The 20,036-nt window shown below is 39.7% G+C and overlaps 1 protein-coding gene across 1 annotated transcript in view; it reads right to left on the minus strand.

Moving 5' to 3' along the window:
• Evi5 (ecotropic viral integration site 5) overlaps positions 1–20,036 on the minus strand; it is a 131,776-nt gene that overhangs the window by 41,072 nt on the left and 70,668 nt on the right. Inside the window, exons 14-17 of the mRNA XM_090334201.1 lie at positions 16,554–16,688; positions 10,921–11,061; positions 9,635–9,793; positions 3,832–3,978 (exon numbers count right to left, since the gene is read on the minus strand). Of these exons, the coding sequence (XP_090190327.1) occupies positions 3,832–3,978; positions 9,635–9,793; positions 10,921–11,061; positions 16,554–16,688 (582 nt within the window). The remainder of the gene's footprint in view (positions 1–3,831; positions 3,979–9,634; positions 9,794–10,920; positions 11,062–16,553; positions 16,689–20,036) is intronic.

A 20,036-nucleotide genomic window follows, 5' to 3' on the forward strand; every position in this document is an offset into this window, starting at 1 on the left:
AATTGTTCCAACATAACAAGGTTAAATATGTACATTTAACCAAAACAAGTCCTAGGTGCTAGAATGATAATCCAGTGATACTAATTATTCAGATTTACCAAAGATATTACAAAAGAACTAACTTCTAGTTTAAATGGGGAGGATACTATCATTAATGAGCAATTAGAAGTTAAAATATTATCTCAAGGTTTTAAAATCCTCTAATATTCTTTAATATCCCTTAGATAATTTCAGAGAAAATAATTATTTTCATCAATCAGTAAGTCACACAGATATTTATATCCAAAGAATACTTTACTTTGGGCCAAGAGCATAGTGTAGTGGGTAGAGGTCTTGCCTAGCCATCCCAAGCCCTTGGTTCGATTCTCTAGTACCACATACTTAGAAAAAGCCAGATGTGGTGCTGTGGCACAAGTGGTAGAATGCTAGTCTTAAAAAAGCCCAAGGGGGGCCAGGAGTTTGGCCTAGTGGTAGAGTGCTTGCCTAGCATGCACGAAGACCCGGGTTCAACTCCTCGGTACCACATACATAGAAAAAAGCCAAAAGTGGTGCTGAGGCTCAAGTGGTAGAGAAAAATCCAAGGACAGTGCTCAGGCCCTGAACTCAAGCCCAGGACCAGCAAAAAAAAAAAAAAAAAAAAAAAAAAAAAAAACCAAGGACAGTGCCTAGGCCTTAAGTTCAAGCACCAGAACTGGCAAAAAAAAAAAAAAATACACACACACACACACACACACACACACACACACACACGTGCGTGCACATAACACTTTGGAAGCAGGTGTTAATTTGAACAATAACATTAAATCCAATAAAACAATTATCAAAATGGTTCAAAAAAGTTTTGTATCAATAATCGGGAAAAGATTAAATTAGGTTCTCTATTACAGATAAGTAAGTAAATCCCAAGCTAACTATATCAAAGACTCACCTGTAATCCTAGTTACTAACTAGGCTAAGATCTGGAGGATTGTGGTTCAAGGTCAGCTCATGTAGAAAAGTTTGTTAGATTTAATTTCCAGCAAAAAGTAGGCTGGAAACATAGCTTAAATGGTGCAGCACTACTCTAGCAAGTGCAAGGCCCTCAGTTCAAACTTGAGTACAAAAAAACAAAACAAAATGAAAAATACCCTCACCTCAATCACATATTAGTAACACAAATCAGTTCATGTAAGCTCATTTCACATTTGATTTTTTTAATTAAGAGTCCTAACTTTCAAAACAGAATATAGACTGTGCTTAAGTTAGTACAAACTTTAGTACTACCTACAGATTTCTGTCACTGTAAATTATAACAGCATGCATATTTATAAGGATGTAATTTCATCTCTGGATTTCAGTGACACTGATAAACCACTCAAGCTTCACTCTTGGTTTTTAATGACACAAGAGCAACTTGATGGAATTACATCTTTGTATGTGCCATTCTTTGAGAATATTAAGGCTGAAATAATACAAGGGCATCCTCCATACCATTTAATAATGGATGTCTATCTAGGTCATTTAAAATGTCTAAGTTATCTTTAGAAATCCATTCTAATACTCTCAGTATACTAGATTATAAATTTACTTTATATTTATATTTGGAAAGTATGATTCCAAATACTTTTGATGCTTTTTATATCAAAAGTGTCACACATATACATACAAAACATTAAAATAATAATGGAAAACACAACCTTTTTCCTGACCTATTAGCACCTATACATTTGTTTTCCTCACCTCTCCAGCCAAAAGACAAAAATCAATACTGACTTTCCATTAATACATACGATACTAATCGAAGCAGAGGGGCTACAACTCCAAATTATGTCTTTTTTTTGTTATATCAATTAAAATCTTCAGCTTTGAATGGATATTAGGCGAACCAATATTGTAAGGGAAACTAGTAAATGTCACTACTGTGGTGGAAAATAAGATTTCTTGCCTGAAATTCACCCTAATAGCAAGAGGATTAACCTGGCCCAAAAGCAACCACAAACCACAAAACCAAGTGCAGACAGCCAGAGCACAGCTGGGTGGTACAACAGTGTCTTATTATGCTTGAGGCCAGGGTTCAATCCAATGCATGGCAAAAACCAAACACACCAAGCCAGTTTGAAAAAGTGGTTGGGAGCCGGGAGTGTAGCCTAGTGGTACAGTGCTCGCTTAGCCTGCATGAAGCCCTGGGTTCATCCCCAATACCACAGAAACAGAAAAACCCAGAAGTGGCACAGTGGCTCAAGTGTCGAAGTGCTAGCCTTGAGCAAATAGTGTGCAAGGACAGTGCCCAGGCCTGAGTTTAAGCTTTAGGACTGGTGAAGAAGAAAGAGGAAGGAGGAAGGAGAGGAGAAAGGAGAACAGGAAGGAGAAGGAAGGAAGAAGGAGAACAGGAAGGAGAAGGAAGGAGGAAGGAGAAGAAAGAAGAGGAGGGACGGAGGGAAGAGGAGGCAGGACGGAAGAGGGAAGAAGGAGGAGGGAGGAGGAAGAGGGGGAAAGGAAGGAAGGAAGGAAGGAAGGAAGGAAGGAAGGAAGGAAGGAAGGAAGGAGAAGGAAGTGGAGAAGGAGAAGGAGAAGGAAGAGGAGGAGGACAAGGAGGAGGAGAAGAAGGAGGAAGGAGGAGGAAGAGGAAGAAGAGGAGAGAAGGAGGAGGAGGAGGAGGAAGAAGAGGAGGGAAGGAGGAGGAGGAGGAAGAAGAGGAGGGAAGGAGGGAAGAAAGGAGGCAGGGGAGGAAGGAAAGAAGGGAGGGGGGAGGAAGGAAAAGAGAAAACAAACAAAAAAGGTTTGTTCAGGCTCATTAAAATCAAAAAGAAAAAAAACAGTGGCTGGGAGTTTGGCCTAGTGGTATAGTATTTGCCTAGCATGCATGAAGACCCAGGTTCAATTCCTCAGTACCATATACATAGAAAAAAAAAAACAGAAGTGGTGCTGTGGCTCAAGTGGTAGAGGTCTAGCCTTGAGAAAGCCCAAGGACAGTGCTCAGGCCCCGAGTTCAAGGCCCAGGACTGGCAAAACAAACAAACAAAAAAAACCAATGAAACAATAGGGCCAAGAGTTTAGCCTAGTGGTAGAGTGCTTGCCTAGCATGATAAACCCCGAGTTCAATTCCTCAGTACCACATACCCAGAAAAAGCCAGAAGTGGTGCTGTGGCTCAAGTGGTAGACCTCTAGCTGTAAGAAAGCTCAAGGGCAGTGATATGAGGCCCTGAGTTCAAGCCCCAAAACTGGCAAAAAAAAAAAAAGTTCAGGAAAAGTGGGAATTAATATTGAAGTTTGACATTTTTCTTTTAAAAGCTGGGCACTGGTGCCTCATACCTGTAATCCTAGCTTCTTAGGAGGCTAAACTCTGAGGCCTGTGATTCAAAGCTAGTCCAGGTAGGAAAGTCCATGAGATTCATATCTCCAATTAATTACCAGAAAATCAGAAGAGGCTAGTTAGCTTAATGTGCTAGAACACTAGCCTTAAGCAAAAGAGCTCAGGGACATCACCCAAGTCCTGGGTTCAAGCCCACCACCAACACACACACACACACACACACACACACGCACGCACGCACGCACGCACGCGCGCGAAAGGGGCAAGGCAGAGGGCAGAGCAGAGAGAAAATGAACAATCTCATGGGCCAGGAGCATGGCCTAGTGGTAGAGTGCTTGCCTAGCATGCACAAAGCCCTGGGTTTGATTCCTTGCTACCACATACACAGAAAAACCAAAACCGGTACTGTTGTTCAAGTGGTAGAGCGCTAGCGCTAGTACCTGGGCCCTGAGTTCAAGCCCCATGACTGGCAAAAATCAAAAAAACAAAAAACAATCAACTCATAATGGAAGACATCATTACATTATTGGTACGTTTACCTTGCATTCAATCTCTGCCTGCTTGCGCTTTGCTTCACTTAACTGAGTAAGCAGTCCTTTGTTCTGGGCAGAAAGATAGTGCAACTTCTCCTGTAGACTGGTGACCTCTTGTTCTGCTCTTCGTAGATGATTACTGTTGATCTGGTTCTAATAATCAGAAATAAAAATTTTTGCCTATCCATTTTAAAGCTAAACATTATAAAATTATTTTCAGTTACAGGTCATTTCTACTCAACAAATACTGAGAAACTCCAGGGCTGAGAATGTGGTTTAGTGGTAGAGAGATTTGCCTAGCATTCATGAAGCACTTAGTTTGAATCCTCAGTACCACATACACAGAAAAAAGCCACAAGTGGCCCTGTGGCTCAAGTGGTAGAGTGCTAACCTTGAGCAAAAGAAGATCAGAGGCAGCACCCAGGCCCTGAGTTCAAGCCCCAAGACTGGCAAAAATAAAAAACAAACAAACAAGCCGGGGGTGGTGGCTCACACCTGTAATCCTAGCTACTCAGGGGGCTGAGATCTGAGTATCAAGGTTCAAAGCCAGCCTGGGCACTAAAGACCATGAGACTCTTATCTCCAATTAACCACTAGAAAACAGGAAGTGGCACTGTAACTCAAGGAATAGGGCATAGCCTTGAGTTACAGAGCTCAAATAAATAAATAATAAAAAAATAAAAATAAACTTTTTATCAACAATTTTTTTACCGAAACTATTTCAATGATGTTTATCTGTGAGATATATATATATAAAATTTCTTCTTTTTTTTTTTGCCAGTCCTGGACCTTTAACTCAGGGCCTGAGCACTTCCTTGGGCTTTTTTCTCAAGGCTAGAACTCTACCACTTGAGCCACAGCACCATTTCTGGCTTTTTTCTATGTATGTGGTAGTGAGGAATTGAACCCAGGTCTTCATGCATGCTAGGCAAGCACTCTACCACTAGGCCAAACTCCCAGCCTGTAGATTCTTTTTGTTGTTGTTGCTATTGGTCATGGGGCTTGGACTCTGAGCTGGTACTGTCCTTGAGCTTATCAGCTCAAGGCCGCCCTACCCCTTGAGCCACAGTGCCATTGCCGGTTTTCTGGTAGGTTTTCTGGTGGTTAATTGGAGATTAAGAGTCTTGTGTCTTTAGTGCCTGCGCTGGCTTTGTACCTCGCCCAGCTCTATGTGCAATTACCCACCAAAAAGGCAGAAGTAGAGCTGGCTCCAGGGGCAGAGCATAGCCTTGACGCAAAAAGCTTAGAGAGAGCACCCAGGTCTTGAGTTCAAAGTACCAGGACTGACACAAAAAGAAAAAAAAGAAGAAACAAAAAGAATTACAACAGAATTCTACCTTATATGGGATCTGAAAGATAATGGAGTGACTTAATGGGTTGAAAGGAAAACAAATTGTCAAACTAGAATTCAACAGATTTTAAAACCAAAGTAACACTTTCTTAAAATTTAAAAGAATCCATTGCCATCAGACAAGATGAATTGTTTAACAAAGGAACTTGAGTGCCAGGGGCTCACACCTGTAACCCTAGCTACTCAGGAGGCTGAGATCTAAGGATCACTGTTCAAAGCCAGCCTGGTATGAATGTCTGTGCAACTCTTGTCTCTAATGGTGGTGGAAGTAGCACTGTGGCTCCAAATGGGAGAATGCTAGCCTTGAGCAGAAGAGCTCAGGGACAGTGCTCAGGCCCTGAGTTCAAGTCCCATGATGAGAGAGAGAGAGAGAGAGAGAGAGAGAGAGAGAGAGAGAGAGAGAGAGAGAGAGAGAGAAGGAGAGAGAGAGAGAGGGGGGGGAGGGAGGGAGGAAGGAAGGAAGGAAGGAAGGAAGGAAGGAAGGAAGGAAGGAAGGAAAAGAAAAAAAAGAAAGATGGATATAACTTCACAAAGGAGTCCTGAAACAGAATAACTGAATAAAAATTAAATCTCATTAAAACAATTTAATTTTTATGAATGTACTAAAGGCACAATTATTAGACCATATTATAAAATGCATGACAACAGCACAAGGGAGGGAAAAACTGATACAAGCACCACTTCTGGCTTTTTCTATGTATGTGGTACCGAGGAACTGGACACAGGTCTTCATGCATCCCAGGCAAGCCTTCTACCACTAGGCCAAACTACAGGTCCACCAGGCTTATTTCTGAAATATGGTCTTGCCAACTTTTGTCCAACTGGAATATATCTATCCCTGCCTCTGAGTAGCTGGGATTACAGGTGTAACCACCTTTCTCAGTTTTGGTTTTGGTTTTATTTTGATACAGGGTCTCACTAAATCGCCAGGTTGATTTGCAAGTCATGATCCTGATTCTTCCTGGGTTGCCAGGATTCTAGTTGTACATTACCATGCTTGCTGAAACACACAATTTAACATACATTGTAAAATAGAGTGAACACTCAACAAATTTCTTGAAAGCTACACATGAAGATAAAAATGAAAGCATAATAAATGTTCAATAAATCTAATGGAATGTAGAAAAGGGGAAAAAAAGGAACAGATAGAACAGCAAGCTGAGAGATATTAATCCAAACAAAATCACAAAACATGAACTTAATCCAAACACAATCATAAAACATGAACTAAGTTTGAAGGCTATACTAAACTGAGACTTCATTTTTATAGCTTTCTTGAGATATAGATCACATATAAAATACACTCACTGTAAATATACAGAGAGTTCAGAGGTTTTTGATATATATTTTTTATTTTATTTTATTTTAGCAATAGGGCTTAAACTCAGGGCCTGGCTGCTGTCCCTCAGCTCTTTTGTACAAGTCAATCACTGCATCGCTGTGAGTCACAGCTCACTTGCATTTTCTGCAGGTTAACTGGAGATAAAGGGTCTCCCAGACTTTCCTGCTTGGGCTGGCTTTGAACCATGATCTAAGACTCCTGAGTAGGTAAGGTTACAGATGTGAGCCACTTGTACACAGCCAGATTCAATTTTCAAAAGTATGTTATTGGCCAGGCACAGTGACTCATGCCTGTAATCCTACCTACTCAAAAGGCTGAGATCTGAGGATCGAGGTTCACAGCCAGCCAGAGCACTAAAGACTGTAAGACTCTTATCTGCAATTAACCACTAGAAAATGGGAAGTGGGGCTGTGGCTCATGGCCTTATGCAGTAGACTTGAGCTAAAGAGCTCAGGGACAGAGGCCAGGCCTCACGACCAACAGGAAAACAAACAAAACAAACCAACTGGCTTAGCAAAGATAAATCTCTTAGCTCAAACCACACTACTACCCAACTCCCAACTCCAAATTCTCATAAACCTGAATTATTCCTCTTCATAATACAGTATTTCTTCTGTGTTTTTAATTGAACGAAACACATAAGAAAAATTACTTCAATGTAAAATAAGATGGATTTAGTTATGCATCCTCTGAAGGAACAACATTGATTGTGATGGGGTGATCATTTTTCACACTGGGATTCAGAACAATACCTGAGTTAACAATGCCCCCTGCTGACTGAATAAATATTTTGAAAACCAGGTAACATTCTCAGAGTATATATAGCTAATTCTCCAAACCTATGGATTCCATACTCACAGGTATAACCACCAAAGGTCGAAACATTTTTTTTTTTAGCCTGGAAGTTTGCCAGGTGCTGGTAGCTCATAGTTGTGATCCTAACTATTCAGACCGCTGAGTGGTAAGGATTGAATTTTGAAGCTAGCCCGGGCAGAAAAGTCTGTAAGATTTCTATCTCTAATGTGTATCAACAAAAAGCTGGGCGTGGAAGCCGGGCACAGTAGCTCATGCCAGTAATTCTAGTTACTCAGGAGGCTGAGATCTGAGTATCAAGGTTCAAAGCCAGCCTGGGCACTAAAGATCATTAGACTCTTATCTCCAATTAACCACTAGAAAAGGGGAAGTGTTGCTGTGGCTCAAGGGGTAGAGCGGGAGCTTTGAGCTGAAGAGCTCAAGGACAACACCCAGTCCCAGAATTCAAGCCCTACAGCTGACCAAAAAAAAAAGCTATGAATGGTAGAGTGATAGCCTAAAGTGGAAAAAAAAAAAAAAAAAAAAAAAAAAAAAAAAAAAACAAGGGAAAAGGTAAGGTCTTAAATTCAAGCCCCAGAATCAGCACCAAAAAATTAAAAAACACGGGCGAGAGCATAGCATAGTGGTAGAGTGCTTGCCTAGCATGCATGAGGCCCTGGGTTCTATTCCTTGGTACCACATACTCAGAAAAAGCCAGAAAATGGCGCTGTGGCTCAAGTGGCAGTGCAGTAGCCTTGAGCAAAAGTGTCCAAGGACAGTGCCCAGGCCCTGAGAGTAAGCCCTGAGACTGGCAAAAAAAATAAAATAAAATTTTAAAATTTTAAAAACACTAAAAAAAAAAAACAAACAAAAAAAACCCAACAACCCAGGCATCTGAGCTAGGTATGGTGATGCATGCCACCAGAAATACAGCTATCTGGAAGGCAAAGACAATATGATTTTTAAGTGTGAGGCTAGCCTGGGCATAAAGGTAACCAAGTCCTGTCTCAACTGTGCTACATGTACAAACTTTGTCACTATTCCCTAAACAATACAAATGTAACCACTATTTGTACTGTACTAGGCATTCTCTGTCTTTCTCTCTGTCTCTCTATCTCTCTCTCTTTTGGGTGGTGGAGTAAGTCATGGGGCTTGAACTCAGGGTCTGGGCACTGTCCCTGAGCGTTTCCATTAAATGCTAGTAGCACTCTACCACTTTTGAGCCACAGCTGCAGTTCTGGTTTTCTAGTGATTAATTGGAGATAAGAGTCACAAATGTTGGGGACCAAGACATGTGAAAGGGTATCAATGTATGGGAATTAATGTACCATAAATCTGCCAAATATCATGTAACCCTTCTATTAATTACAATAAAATATATGAAAAAAAAAAGAGTCACAAATGTTTCTGCCCAGGCTGGCTTTGAACCTCGATCCTCAGATCTCAGCCTCTAGAGTAGCTACTAGGATTACAGGTATGAGCCAGCAGTGCCCAGTCTAGACAGTATATATCTAAATATGACAAAGCAAATTAGAAATACACATAAGTTATGTGCAAACATTATACAAGAAAGTTGGGCATCTGAAGATTTGATATCTACAAGGATTTCATAGATTTCAAGGAACAATGCATGGTATATGCTTCACATAAACATACCACATATAAACCAAATATGGGTTAAGAATGCACATGGGTTTTGCAACCAAGTCTTTGCAGATCTTGGGTCAAATTCATTTATGATAGGATTTAGTTGAGAAAAGGAGAACTTGAGAAGAGCAATTTTAGAATTGATTACTCAGATTATCATATTACACAGCATCATTCACATTCTATTCTACATTTGTGGCCCTCAATAAAGGGCAATTTTGAACCCCCTCTCCTTGGGTTTATTGGAAAATGACATTTTGGTCATCACAGGCTGTGAGGAGAAAGGACATCTGGGGGACAGAGGCCAGGAAGCATACTGCTAATCACCATCAATGCATGTACCAGTTCTACTAAACAAAGAACACTCTAGTCCAAACTGTTAGAACACTTGAGGATGAGAATTTTCACTATACATTAATGTTCTCTTAACAAGCTATGAAAAATAGCAATCCTTTGAGTTTTACCTAATAAAGTTAGATGGAGGTGAACTTGCTTAAACTTTGTTGAAAGATTAAATTTTGGAAGTAAAAAAAAAAAATTAAACCTCTTCATATGGGCTATAAAACTGTAGTCCAAACAGCTTCGTATCTTTACTTTTCATCTTTATGATACAATCTAGTATACTACATACAATCCAGTGACACTGAACAACCCCAAGGGCGTGTGTGTCATCATACCTGTGTTTCCATTTCCATCATCCTCTGTTTCATTTCTCTTATTTCTGCCTGTGTTTCAGCTTCTCTAAGTCGAATGGTCATCAGTTCATCTTGTAACTCATGAACCGCATTTTTCTTAGGTGGGTCTTTCCATCTGCCAGTAGTACGCGCTAAGTGGCGCTAAAACAGAAAAAAAATTATATTGCAACAAATATTCATAGTATCGAAGTAAGTAATAACTTTATGGACAGTATCAGGGCTGCTACTTTATTATGCATTTCCAACACAGAATTTCATGTACTCTCTTGAAAATGCTAATAGAATGAAAATAAACAAATCATGATAGGAATCTTTTCTCAAGTGAACTATGAACTAGTATAAAATATAAAAGTTGTATTAAGTTTAACATTTTATTTTCCTCTTAATGAAAAAATATAAAGCATCTTATTTCCACAATTTAGAGAAATCTGCTGGAAAGAAGATAAATTATGTATTTTTCAGAGAATGCATTTTATCATGAGATTAGAGCTAATGTTTAAACAACTAACTTCTCCCTCCTTCCTTCCATTCCTCCCTTTCTCTCCTTTCTTTTTTTCTTTTTCTTTTTTTTTGGTTAGTCGTGGGGTCTGGGTGCTGTCCCTAAGCTCTTTAGCTCAAGACTACTACTCTACCAACTTTGAGCCACAGCCCCACTTCTGGTTTTCTAGTGGCTAACTGGAGATAAGAGTCTCAGACTTTTGTGCCCAGCCTGGCTTTGAGCTGAGATCCTCAGATCTCAGTCTCCTGAGAAGCTAGATTTACAGGCACAAACCACCGGTGCCTAGTTTCCTCTCTTTTTTCTTTTTGACAGAACTGAGGTTTAAACTTTTGAAGCAGTGATTCGACCAGATGATCCACACATCAACACTTTTTTGCTTCGGTTATTTCTCAGGTATGGATGGGTCCACATTTTTTGTCTGGAACTGACTTCAGTCCTCCATCCTCCCACCTATGGGCCTCCAAAATAGCTGGGACTACAGGAAAATTCTATCTTGCCAGGTGTACTGATTGAGATGAGGCATTGCCATCTTTTTGCTTGGACTGACCTTGAACCAATATCCTCCTGACTGCTGTTCCCCCAAGTTCATGGAATTATAAGCAAAACCCACTATGCTTACCATAAGTGATCTTAATTTTAACGTTAAAAGCAACATTTGCTCACTTTAAACTTGCCTCCTATCTCCAGTCATCAGCTATTTCAAAGTTACACCAACTAGATACGTGGATTTTTCTCTTTTGAAAAAAGCACACAAGCTATGTTGATATACCTGCCAGTGTTCTTCTAAATCCTTGACTTGCTGTCTTAGTTCCTTCAAACCCATAATGGCTTCTGCTTCTCTAAGTTTCACAGCAATGAGTTCCTCCTGAAGTCTTGCAATATTATTCTCATCTGGAAAGGAATTGTTCCTCTAAAGTGAAAAAAAAAAACATTAGATTTTTAAGAAATAAGTACATTTAAGAAATGACATTAGCTGAGCGCGGTGGCTCACACCTGTAATCCTAGCTACTCGGGAGGCTGAGATCTGAGGATTGCAATTCAAAGCCAGCCCGGGCACTAAAGACCATGGGTATCTCCAATTAACCACTAGAAAACTGGAAGTGGTGCTGTGGCTCAAGGGGTAGAGTGCTACCCTTGAGAAAGCCCAAGGCTCAGGCCCTGAGTTCAAGGCCCAGGACTGGCAAAAAAAAAAAAAAGAATGTACATTTGATACCATATGTATTTGTACTTACTTAATTTTATACTGGTTTGTTGCAAAATAATTCACAACCTGTAAAATTCATCTGTTTAAAGTATATGTTGGTGATTGAGAGTCACTAGGCTCAATAATCACAACCACAGTCTAGTTTCAGAATGTTTTTAGTACTCAAAAAAGATATCCTGGGGTCAAGAGCATGGCTTAGTAGTAGAGTGCTTGCCTAGCATGCATGAAGCTCTGGGTTCAATTCCTCCGTATTACATACACAGAAAAAAGCCAGAAGCCATGCTGTGGCTCAAGTGGTAAAGTGAAAACCTTGAGGAAACCCCAAGGACTGTGCCCAGACCCTGAGCAAAGGACTGGCCAAAAAAAAAAAAAAATCCTGTGTATTAGCAGTCATTTTTCAATCCCCATTCTCCCACTCTTTGGTAACAACTAATCTATGTCCTGGGTCCATGGATTTGCCTACTCTGGACATTGCATATAAACAGTATCATGGAGTATGTGGTTTTTGTGACTAGGATTTTTCACATAAAAGTTCGTTCCTTTTTAAAGCCAAACTATCTTCTCCTCTACTCTACTATATTCTACTGAATACATTTTTTTTTTTTTTGCCAGTCCTGGGCTTGAGCTCAGGGCCTGAGCACTGTCTTTGGACTTTCTCAAGGCTAGAGCTCTACCACTTGAGCCTCAGCACCACTTCCGGCTTTTTTCTATGTATGTGGTACCGAGGAATCGAACCCGGGTCTTCATGCATGCTAGGCAAGCACTTTAACCACTAGGCCAAACTCCTGGCCCCCTCTACTGAATACATTTTATCTATCCATTCATCATCATCTTCACTTTTTGTACTCTTGGCTGTTATAAACAGTGCTGCTAGTAACACTGCAAAATTTCTTGTATAGAGCTTGTTTCTAATCTTTTTATATAATTAAAGTAAAACTGCTTACTCAAGCCAGGCACAGTGGCTCATGCCTATGATCCTAGCTATTCAGGCGGTTGAGATCTGAGGATGATGGTTCAAAGCCAGCCCAGGCACTAAAGACCATGACACTCTTTTATTTCCAACTAACTACTAAAAAATGGGAAGTGGGGGTTGTGGCTCAAAGGGTAGGGTTGTAGGATAGAGCCCAGGCCCAGAGTTCAAGCCCCATGACCCACAAAAAACAAAAAAACAAAAACACAACTGCTTACTCAAATTAACTTACATTAACTCGAGCTAACTTAAACTGCCAAATTTTCTCAAAGCTTCTGCAATTGCTTTACATTCAGACCAGCAATGTATAAGAGCCATTATATTTCATTTGGCAAGCCCAGATAGTAAAACTGTTGATAATATATAAATCAGACTAAAAGGAATATATAAAAGGACTAAGAATGTTTTCCAGTATTTCAGTAAACTTACTAACCTCCATTTAGCACTACAAATAAAGCATTAACATCACATCACTTACCGCTTTATAAAGATTTTAAGAGCAATTAAAAAATCTGTTTTCATTGTATTTTCTCAGCATACCATTGTGGAGATGTCAAATCTCTGTCAGTCACTATATCAACAATTAAGAAATTAATACCACGCCGAGCATGGTGGCTCACACCTGTAATCCTAGCTACTCAGAAGGCTGAGATCTAAGGATCACAGTTCAAAGCCAGCCTGGGCACTAAGGAATGTGAGACTCTTATCCCCAAGTACCCACTTGGAGATAAAGGGGAAGTGGAGCTCAAGGGCAGTAGCCTTGAGCTGAAGAACTTAGGGATAACACCCAGACACAGAGTTCAAATCCCATGACCTACAAAAAAAAAAAAAGAAAGAAAAAGAAAAAAATACTAAAGTGATCTAAAAAATTGCTTCATGGATACATTTAGATAAGTCTCTAATCAAACTACAAGACCTACCTGGGGTAGCCCATCATCAAATTGCTCTGAAAGTGCAAAGGATCCAAAATTAACACTTTGGGATAAGATTCTTAAGATAAACTAAGGTATTATGAGATTTCAAGGCCTAATTCTATAAAATATTCTCCCTTTATTTAAATTATTTCATGTTGGACACAAAGATTCTGACCCACAAAGATTTATGGAATAAAGTTATTCTCACAAATTATAAACTTTATGATGGATCTGAATCTTTTCTTACCTGAAAAGCAGAAAATTACTGCATATCCACTGAAATAATATTGCTAAGTTGGTACTGCATATCCATTAAAATATGGTTAACTAAAATATGGCTAACAGAAGACGACGCTGAATAAAGAAATTAACCATAATGCAACTTCTTAATCTCCTTTCTACTATAAAATATAATACTAAGTTACTTTTGGAGGTGAGTTTGGAACATATTATAATATGCTGAAATATAACAATGTATTACTAAGGTGAGCTAACTTAGAAAAAAAGAAACTGCTGAGGTTCTTTTTAGTTTTTAGTTTTTTTCTGAGAAAGAGTCTGGATTACTGCCCAAGTTGATCCTAAACTGGTAGACTGAATTGTACCTCTTCTAATACCCTCTCAAATAATTGGGACTGAAGATGTAAGCCATGTCTCCCCTTCTTCAGGCAAAAAATGTATTTCTGAACTAGATCCATGTATACTTCTTTGTCAAATATTCGAAATCTTTCTAACCATAAGATTTGTGGTTAAGGCATGAAGACTAGAGTCCTCCTAAATTAGAGACCAAATATTCTGATAGATTATTTCAGCATTCTTGCTTGCTTTCCCTAACAAATCAGATAATTCTTCAGATTAATATATAGATAACAAGCAGAATTGTAGCACAACTATTCCACCACTTATTGTATTATACATGTTCTATTTTATTAAGAAATAATAACTGAGAAAGGGTATCAATGTATGTGAAGTAATGCACCTTCTATCTGGTGAATACAATATAACCCTTCTATTAATTACAATAAGAAATATATATATAAAAAAGGGCCAGGAGTTTGGCCTAGTGGTAGAGTGCTTGCCTAGCATGCACGACAAGCTAGGTTCAATTTCTCGGTACCACAGACATAGAAAAAAGCCGGAAGTGGTGCTGAGGTTCAAACGGTAGAGCTCTAGCCTTGAGAAAGTCCAAGGACAGTGCTCAGGCCCTGAGCTCAAGCCTGGGACTGGCAAAAAAAATATATATATATATATATATATTAAAAAAAGAAATAATAACTGAGGCTGTTATATCTCTTATCTATGGGCCCTTTTGATTCAGTAGCTAGGCATTAACTTGGGATAAAAATGAACAAATTCATCATATAGCATAGGGCAGGAATGATTTTATAGATAAAAGATTCTGCTTGTGATCTAAAATATAAGTGATTAAATCTCTGAGTTATTTAAAAAAAAATACTTGAGGCTAGGCATTTGGCCTAGCAGTAGAGTGCTTGCCTAGCGTGCCCAAAGACCTGGGTTCAATTCCTTGGTACCACACACATAGAAAAAAGCACCACTTCCGGCTGAGGCTCAAGGGGTAGAGCTCTAGCCTTGAGAAAGCTCAAGGACAGTGCCCAGGTCCTGATTTCAAGCCCCAGGACTGGGCAAAAAAGAAAAAAAGTTTTAAATGTTTAAAAATTTACTCCTTACAAGGGCTCAAATTTCTTTATTTTTTCTCTTTGCTAGTCCTGGAGCTTCTTTTCCTCAAGGAACAAGTACTTTACCACTTGAGCCAAAGTGCTGCTTCTGGATTTTTCTATTTATGTGGTACTGAGAAATCAAACCCAGGAGGTCATGCATGCTAGGCAAGCTCTCTACCAAATTCCCAGTCCCTCAAATTTTCTTAATTTTCTTCTTCTTCCTCCTTCCTCCTCCTCCTCCTCCTCCTTCTTCTTTGCTGGGGAAGCAATAGTGGAGATTGAACTCAAGATCTCTTGCTTGCCGAGGAAGAGTTCTATCACTTGAAATATTCCACATTTTCGTGTGTGTGTGTATGTGTGTGTGTGTATGTGTGTACTGGTCTTGGGATTTGAACTCATGGCCCAGGCACTGTCTTCGAGCTTTTTTAAAGTGCTTAAGTGGAGGAAAGTCTCAGGCCTGTCTTGTGCAGACTGACTTCAAACCGGATCCTTAGATCTCAGCTTCATGAGTAGCTAGGATTATGTTCATGAGCCACTAGCGCCTGACTCATGTTTTTTTGTTGTTTGTTTTTTTGCCAGTCCTGGGGCTTCCACTCAGTGCATGGGCACTGTCTTTGACCACTTTTTGCTCAAGGCTATCACTGGAACCACAGCCCCACTTGCTGTTTTCTAGTGATTAATTGGTGATAAGAGTCTCAGAGTCAGTGCCTAGGGTGGCTCTGAACTATGATCCTCAGATCTTAGGCTCTTGAGTAGCTAGGATCACAGGTGTAAGCCACCTCACCTAGCCTCATGTTGATTATTTTCTGAGACAGAGACTTGAATTAAGCTTGAGTCCACCAGAACTGTCATCCTCCTATGGGTTCTTCCCAGAGGTGGTGGGATGACTGGTACACATCACTGTGCTCAGGCTGGGAATGTAGCTTAGTGGTAGAGAAGCTCAGGGATAGAAGCCTCAGAATTGGCACTAAAATAAATAATATCGCACATCACTGTACTGAAACATTGGTTGAGCGGGAACTTCTCTTTGCTGGGGAGGGTCTCCAACCATGATCTCCCAGTCTGTCTCTCAAGTAGCTAAGATTAGAGGCTTGAGCCACTGTTCCTTACTTCAAATTTCCATACTGTTGTTGCCAGTCCTGGGGCTTGGACTCGACCTGAGCACTGTCCTTGGGCTTTCCTAAAGGCTAGTGCTCTACCTCTTTGGGGGCCAAACTCCCAGCCCCCAAATTTCCATTTTTATCGTTAATCCTAGGGTCTGAATGTATATAGATGCAACAATATTTTAATATTTCAATGGGCTGGGATCATAGCCTGGTGGTAGAATGCCCGCCTAATACTCTACCCGAAGACCCGGGTTCAATTCCTCTGTACCACATACACAAAAAAAGCCAGAATTGGGGCTATAGCTCAAGTGGTAGAGCTCTAGCCTTAAGAAAGCCAAAGGACAGTGCTTGGACCCTGAGTTCAAGCCCCAGACTGGCAAAAAAAAAATTTATCTGCTCTATTAATAACTAATATGTAAGGTCTTTTAATGTGTAAATCACTAAGTCTACTTTATTTGCTTAATACTTAATAAATATCTTCCACCATCTCTCCTCCAATTGAGAAGTAATCAACGTTTATGCAGCTTCTTACCTTCTCTATATCCAGGACCTTATCCTGCATCTCCTTTAGTGCACACTGAGACTCAGCTTCACTCAGTCGGGCCTGGACCAATTCTTTCTCTAGCTGTAGTACAAAATCTTCGTTGTAGTTGGAACTGCATTTGTGCTAAAGGTTATAGACATATATTGAAATTTCAGTGAAGCACATGAACATGTACATTCAAAAAACTAATTCAATTATATAATTATATATAGTGAGTGCAACGAAACAGTAAAACTGTCATCTACCCAAGGGTCACAGCTCTTTCATCCAAACCAATGAAAAAAAGATTCCAGTTGTAATGGCTTTAAATATACCTATGCTTCTGAGTGGTAACTACATACTGAAATAATCAAACCCAGTTATTTGTCCACACAGATACTAAGAATTTGTTCTGACTCTACAGATCCCATACAACAGACAGCCGGCATGTGCTTCAATGAGCATATAAAATGTGACTAATCAAGATTGGGACAAGTATAAAATATAAATTATATTCCAAAGATTTAATATGAAATAAATGATGGGGATGTGGTTCAGTGGGAGAACACCTCCTTAAAAGCCCAGGGTTTAATCCCCAGAACTACTACCAAAACAATTTAAAATAGTTTACTATTTTAATAAATCAATGATTTTAGATTGATTTCATGTTAACATATTTCAAACATATGGAGATAAAATATTCATTTTTACCTGTTTTATTTATTTTTATCTATTGTGGGGCTTGAACTCAGGGCCTAGGCGCTGTCCCTGAGCCCCTTGTTCTCATGGCTAGCACTCTCACTGGAGCCACAGAGCCACTTCCAGCTTTTTGCGTTATGTGGTACTGAGGAATCAAACTCAGAGCTTCATGCATGCCAGGCAAGCACCTTACCACTAAGCCACATTCCCCCCCCCTCAAAAAAATTGTGAGACTCAATCTCAAGCAAAGGCTGGGTATAGTGGGATGCACCAGGCATTCCCAGGAATATGAAGACAACAAGCAGGCTTGTAGTCCAGGAGGACTCACCCACGCATAAACCAAGACCTAAACTAAAAAAATAACCAGTTCAAAAAGAGGGTGCAAGCAGGACTCAAGAGGTACAGTGCTTACTAAGCAAGCATACAGACTCTCAGTTCAGTCTCTAGTATCACCAAGGGAAGGGGGGTGGAGCAAAATGGATGTCAAATTAAACAATTAAAATTACTAAATTAAACATTTTTGTACTCTCCTCCTAGTTACTTCAAAAGATGTCCAAATGGAGACCATTTAATTCAATGACCTACATGTTACTTGTAGTGACTTTATGCTATTAAAACAATACTTCAATACAGAAAGTGCACCTGCAACAGTACATCACCTTGGTAAATACTTACCTTATGCAAACTGGAGGTACAATAATTTGTTTCATGAGATCATAGCTACTTGACAGGCACTGCCAAAAGTGATCAATCTTAACCTAAACTCCTGATAACTTCATTACAGATGTTGTTTGCCAACATCCTCTGTTAGGATGATCCCTAAGGAAACATCAGACTCAAATGGACCACACTTCAGAATGGAATCTTGATCTGTTACAAATTATTTCAAACACATACAAAGAACTATTGGGAACAAAGGGTGTGTGTGTGTGTGTGTGTGTGTTGGTTCTTGAACTCAGCACCTTATACCTTACACTCTTGCTCAGTTTTGGGGGTTTGTTTGTTCACAGCTGGTACTTTACCACTTGGCATTTTACCTCATTTCCAGTATAACATTCTTCTGTTTAACTGAGGTAAGAATCCTAAGGTCAGCAGGCAAGGTGGCTCACACCTGTAATCCTAACTAGTCAGGAGGTTGAGATCTGAGGATCATGGTTCAAAACCAGCCGAGGACTAACAAGTCTGTGAGACTCTTATCTCCAATTAAACCACTAGAAAACCAGAAGTAGTGCTGTGCCTCCAGTGGTAGGTTGGTAGCATTGAGCTGAAGAGCTCAGGGACAACACCCAGCCCCAGGGAATCTTAGTCTTTCCTGCTTCAGATCTCAGCCTCCTGAATAGTTAGGATTACAGGTGTGAACCACAAGTACCTGATCAAGAACATTTTTGGGTTTTTTTTTTGCCAGTCCTGGACCTTGAACCCAGGGCCTGAGCACTGTCATTGGGCTTTCTCAAAGCTAGAGCTCTACCACTTGAGCCACAGCACCACTTCTGGCTTTTTTTTCTATGTATATGGTACTGGAGAATTGAACCAGGGTCTTTGTGCATGCGAGGCAAGCACTCTATCACTAGGCCAAACTCCTGGCCCAAGAACAAGTTTTTATTAGTCACTAATTTTTTTTTTTTTTTTTTTTTTTTTTGCCAGTCCTGGGCTTGGGCTCAGGGCCTGAGCACTGTCCTTGGGTTTTCTCAAGACTAGAGCTTTACCACTTGAGCCCTTGCACCACTTCTGGCATTTTCCTATCTATGTGGCACCGAGGAATTGAAACCAAGTCTTTGTTCATGCTAGGCAAGCACTCTACCATTAGCCCAAACTCCTGGCCACCTATTAGTCACATTTTATAAAGAACTGAAATGCTTCCTTAACATATTACTCTGCATAGTATATAGCTTAAGCCTTTTATACTCTAAACATATTATCCTAGCTTTTAGACTAAACTCATTCTGTATATATTATGTATTTTTCATACTAACAGAATAAATTTACTGAACATAATTCTTAGATCACCTTAATGATCAATTAATATGCTATAAATTATATATGGTTTAAAGAATTGATTTTGGGGGGTTGCATAATACATATATATATATATGTCTTTTTAGTATTTTTAATGCCTGGTTCTTAGTAGTTCTATCTTTCTATAACTTCTTCTTTTTTTAGTTGTGGCACTTGGGCCTGGGCATTGTCCCAGAGCTCTTCAGCTCAAGGCTACCACCCTATCCCTTGAGCCACAGAGCCACTTCTGGTTTTCTGGTGGTTAACTGGAGTTAAGTCTCACAGACTTTAGTGCCCAGGCTGGCTTTGAACCACAATCATCAGATCTCAGCCTCCTGTGTAGCTAGGATTATATGTATGAGCCACTGCTCTACTACTTAAACCATAGCACCACTTCAGCTTTTTCTGTTATGTGGTACCAAGGAATCAAACCCAGGACTGCATGCATGCTAGGTAAGCACTCTACCACTAGGTCAGACTCCCAGCCCGTAATCAATTCCCTTTTATAGTCTTTCTAATGTTTTTTCCCTTAGAAGTCAGACACTTCTTTAAAAAATAAAAAAAAATCACATAAAACTTACTTGTCTAAAACAACAAAAAAAAGAAACATACTCAAAAATCTCTCATCTACAAGTTATTTTTATGATCAGTAAGAGACCATACTGTGCCCTACAAAATTACTAATTTTAACAACTCCAGTATCTTTTGTTCTTTTTTTCTTGTTGGCAGCATGTGGATTTGAACTCAAGTTCTTCAGCATGCTAGGTAGATTCTCAATCAGTTGAGTCATACCCTAAC

The sequence above is a fragment of the Megascapheus bottae genome, chromosome 6, assembly GCF_031878675.1.
Source record: "Megascapheus bottae isolate mThoBot1 chromosome 6, mThoBot2.hap1, whole genome shotgun sequence".
In the NCBI taxonomy this organism is placed as follows: domain Eukaryota; kingdom Metazoa; phylum Chordata; class Mammalia; order Rodentia; family Geomyidae; genus Megascapheus; species Megascapheus bottae.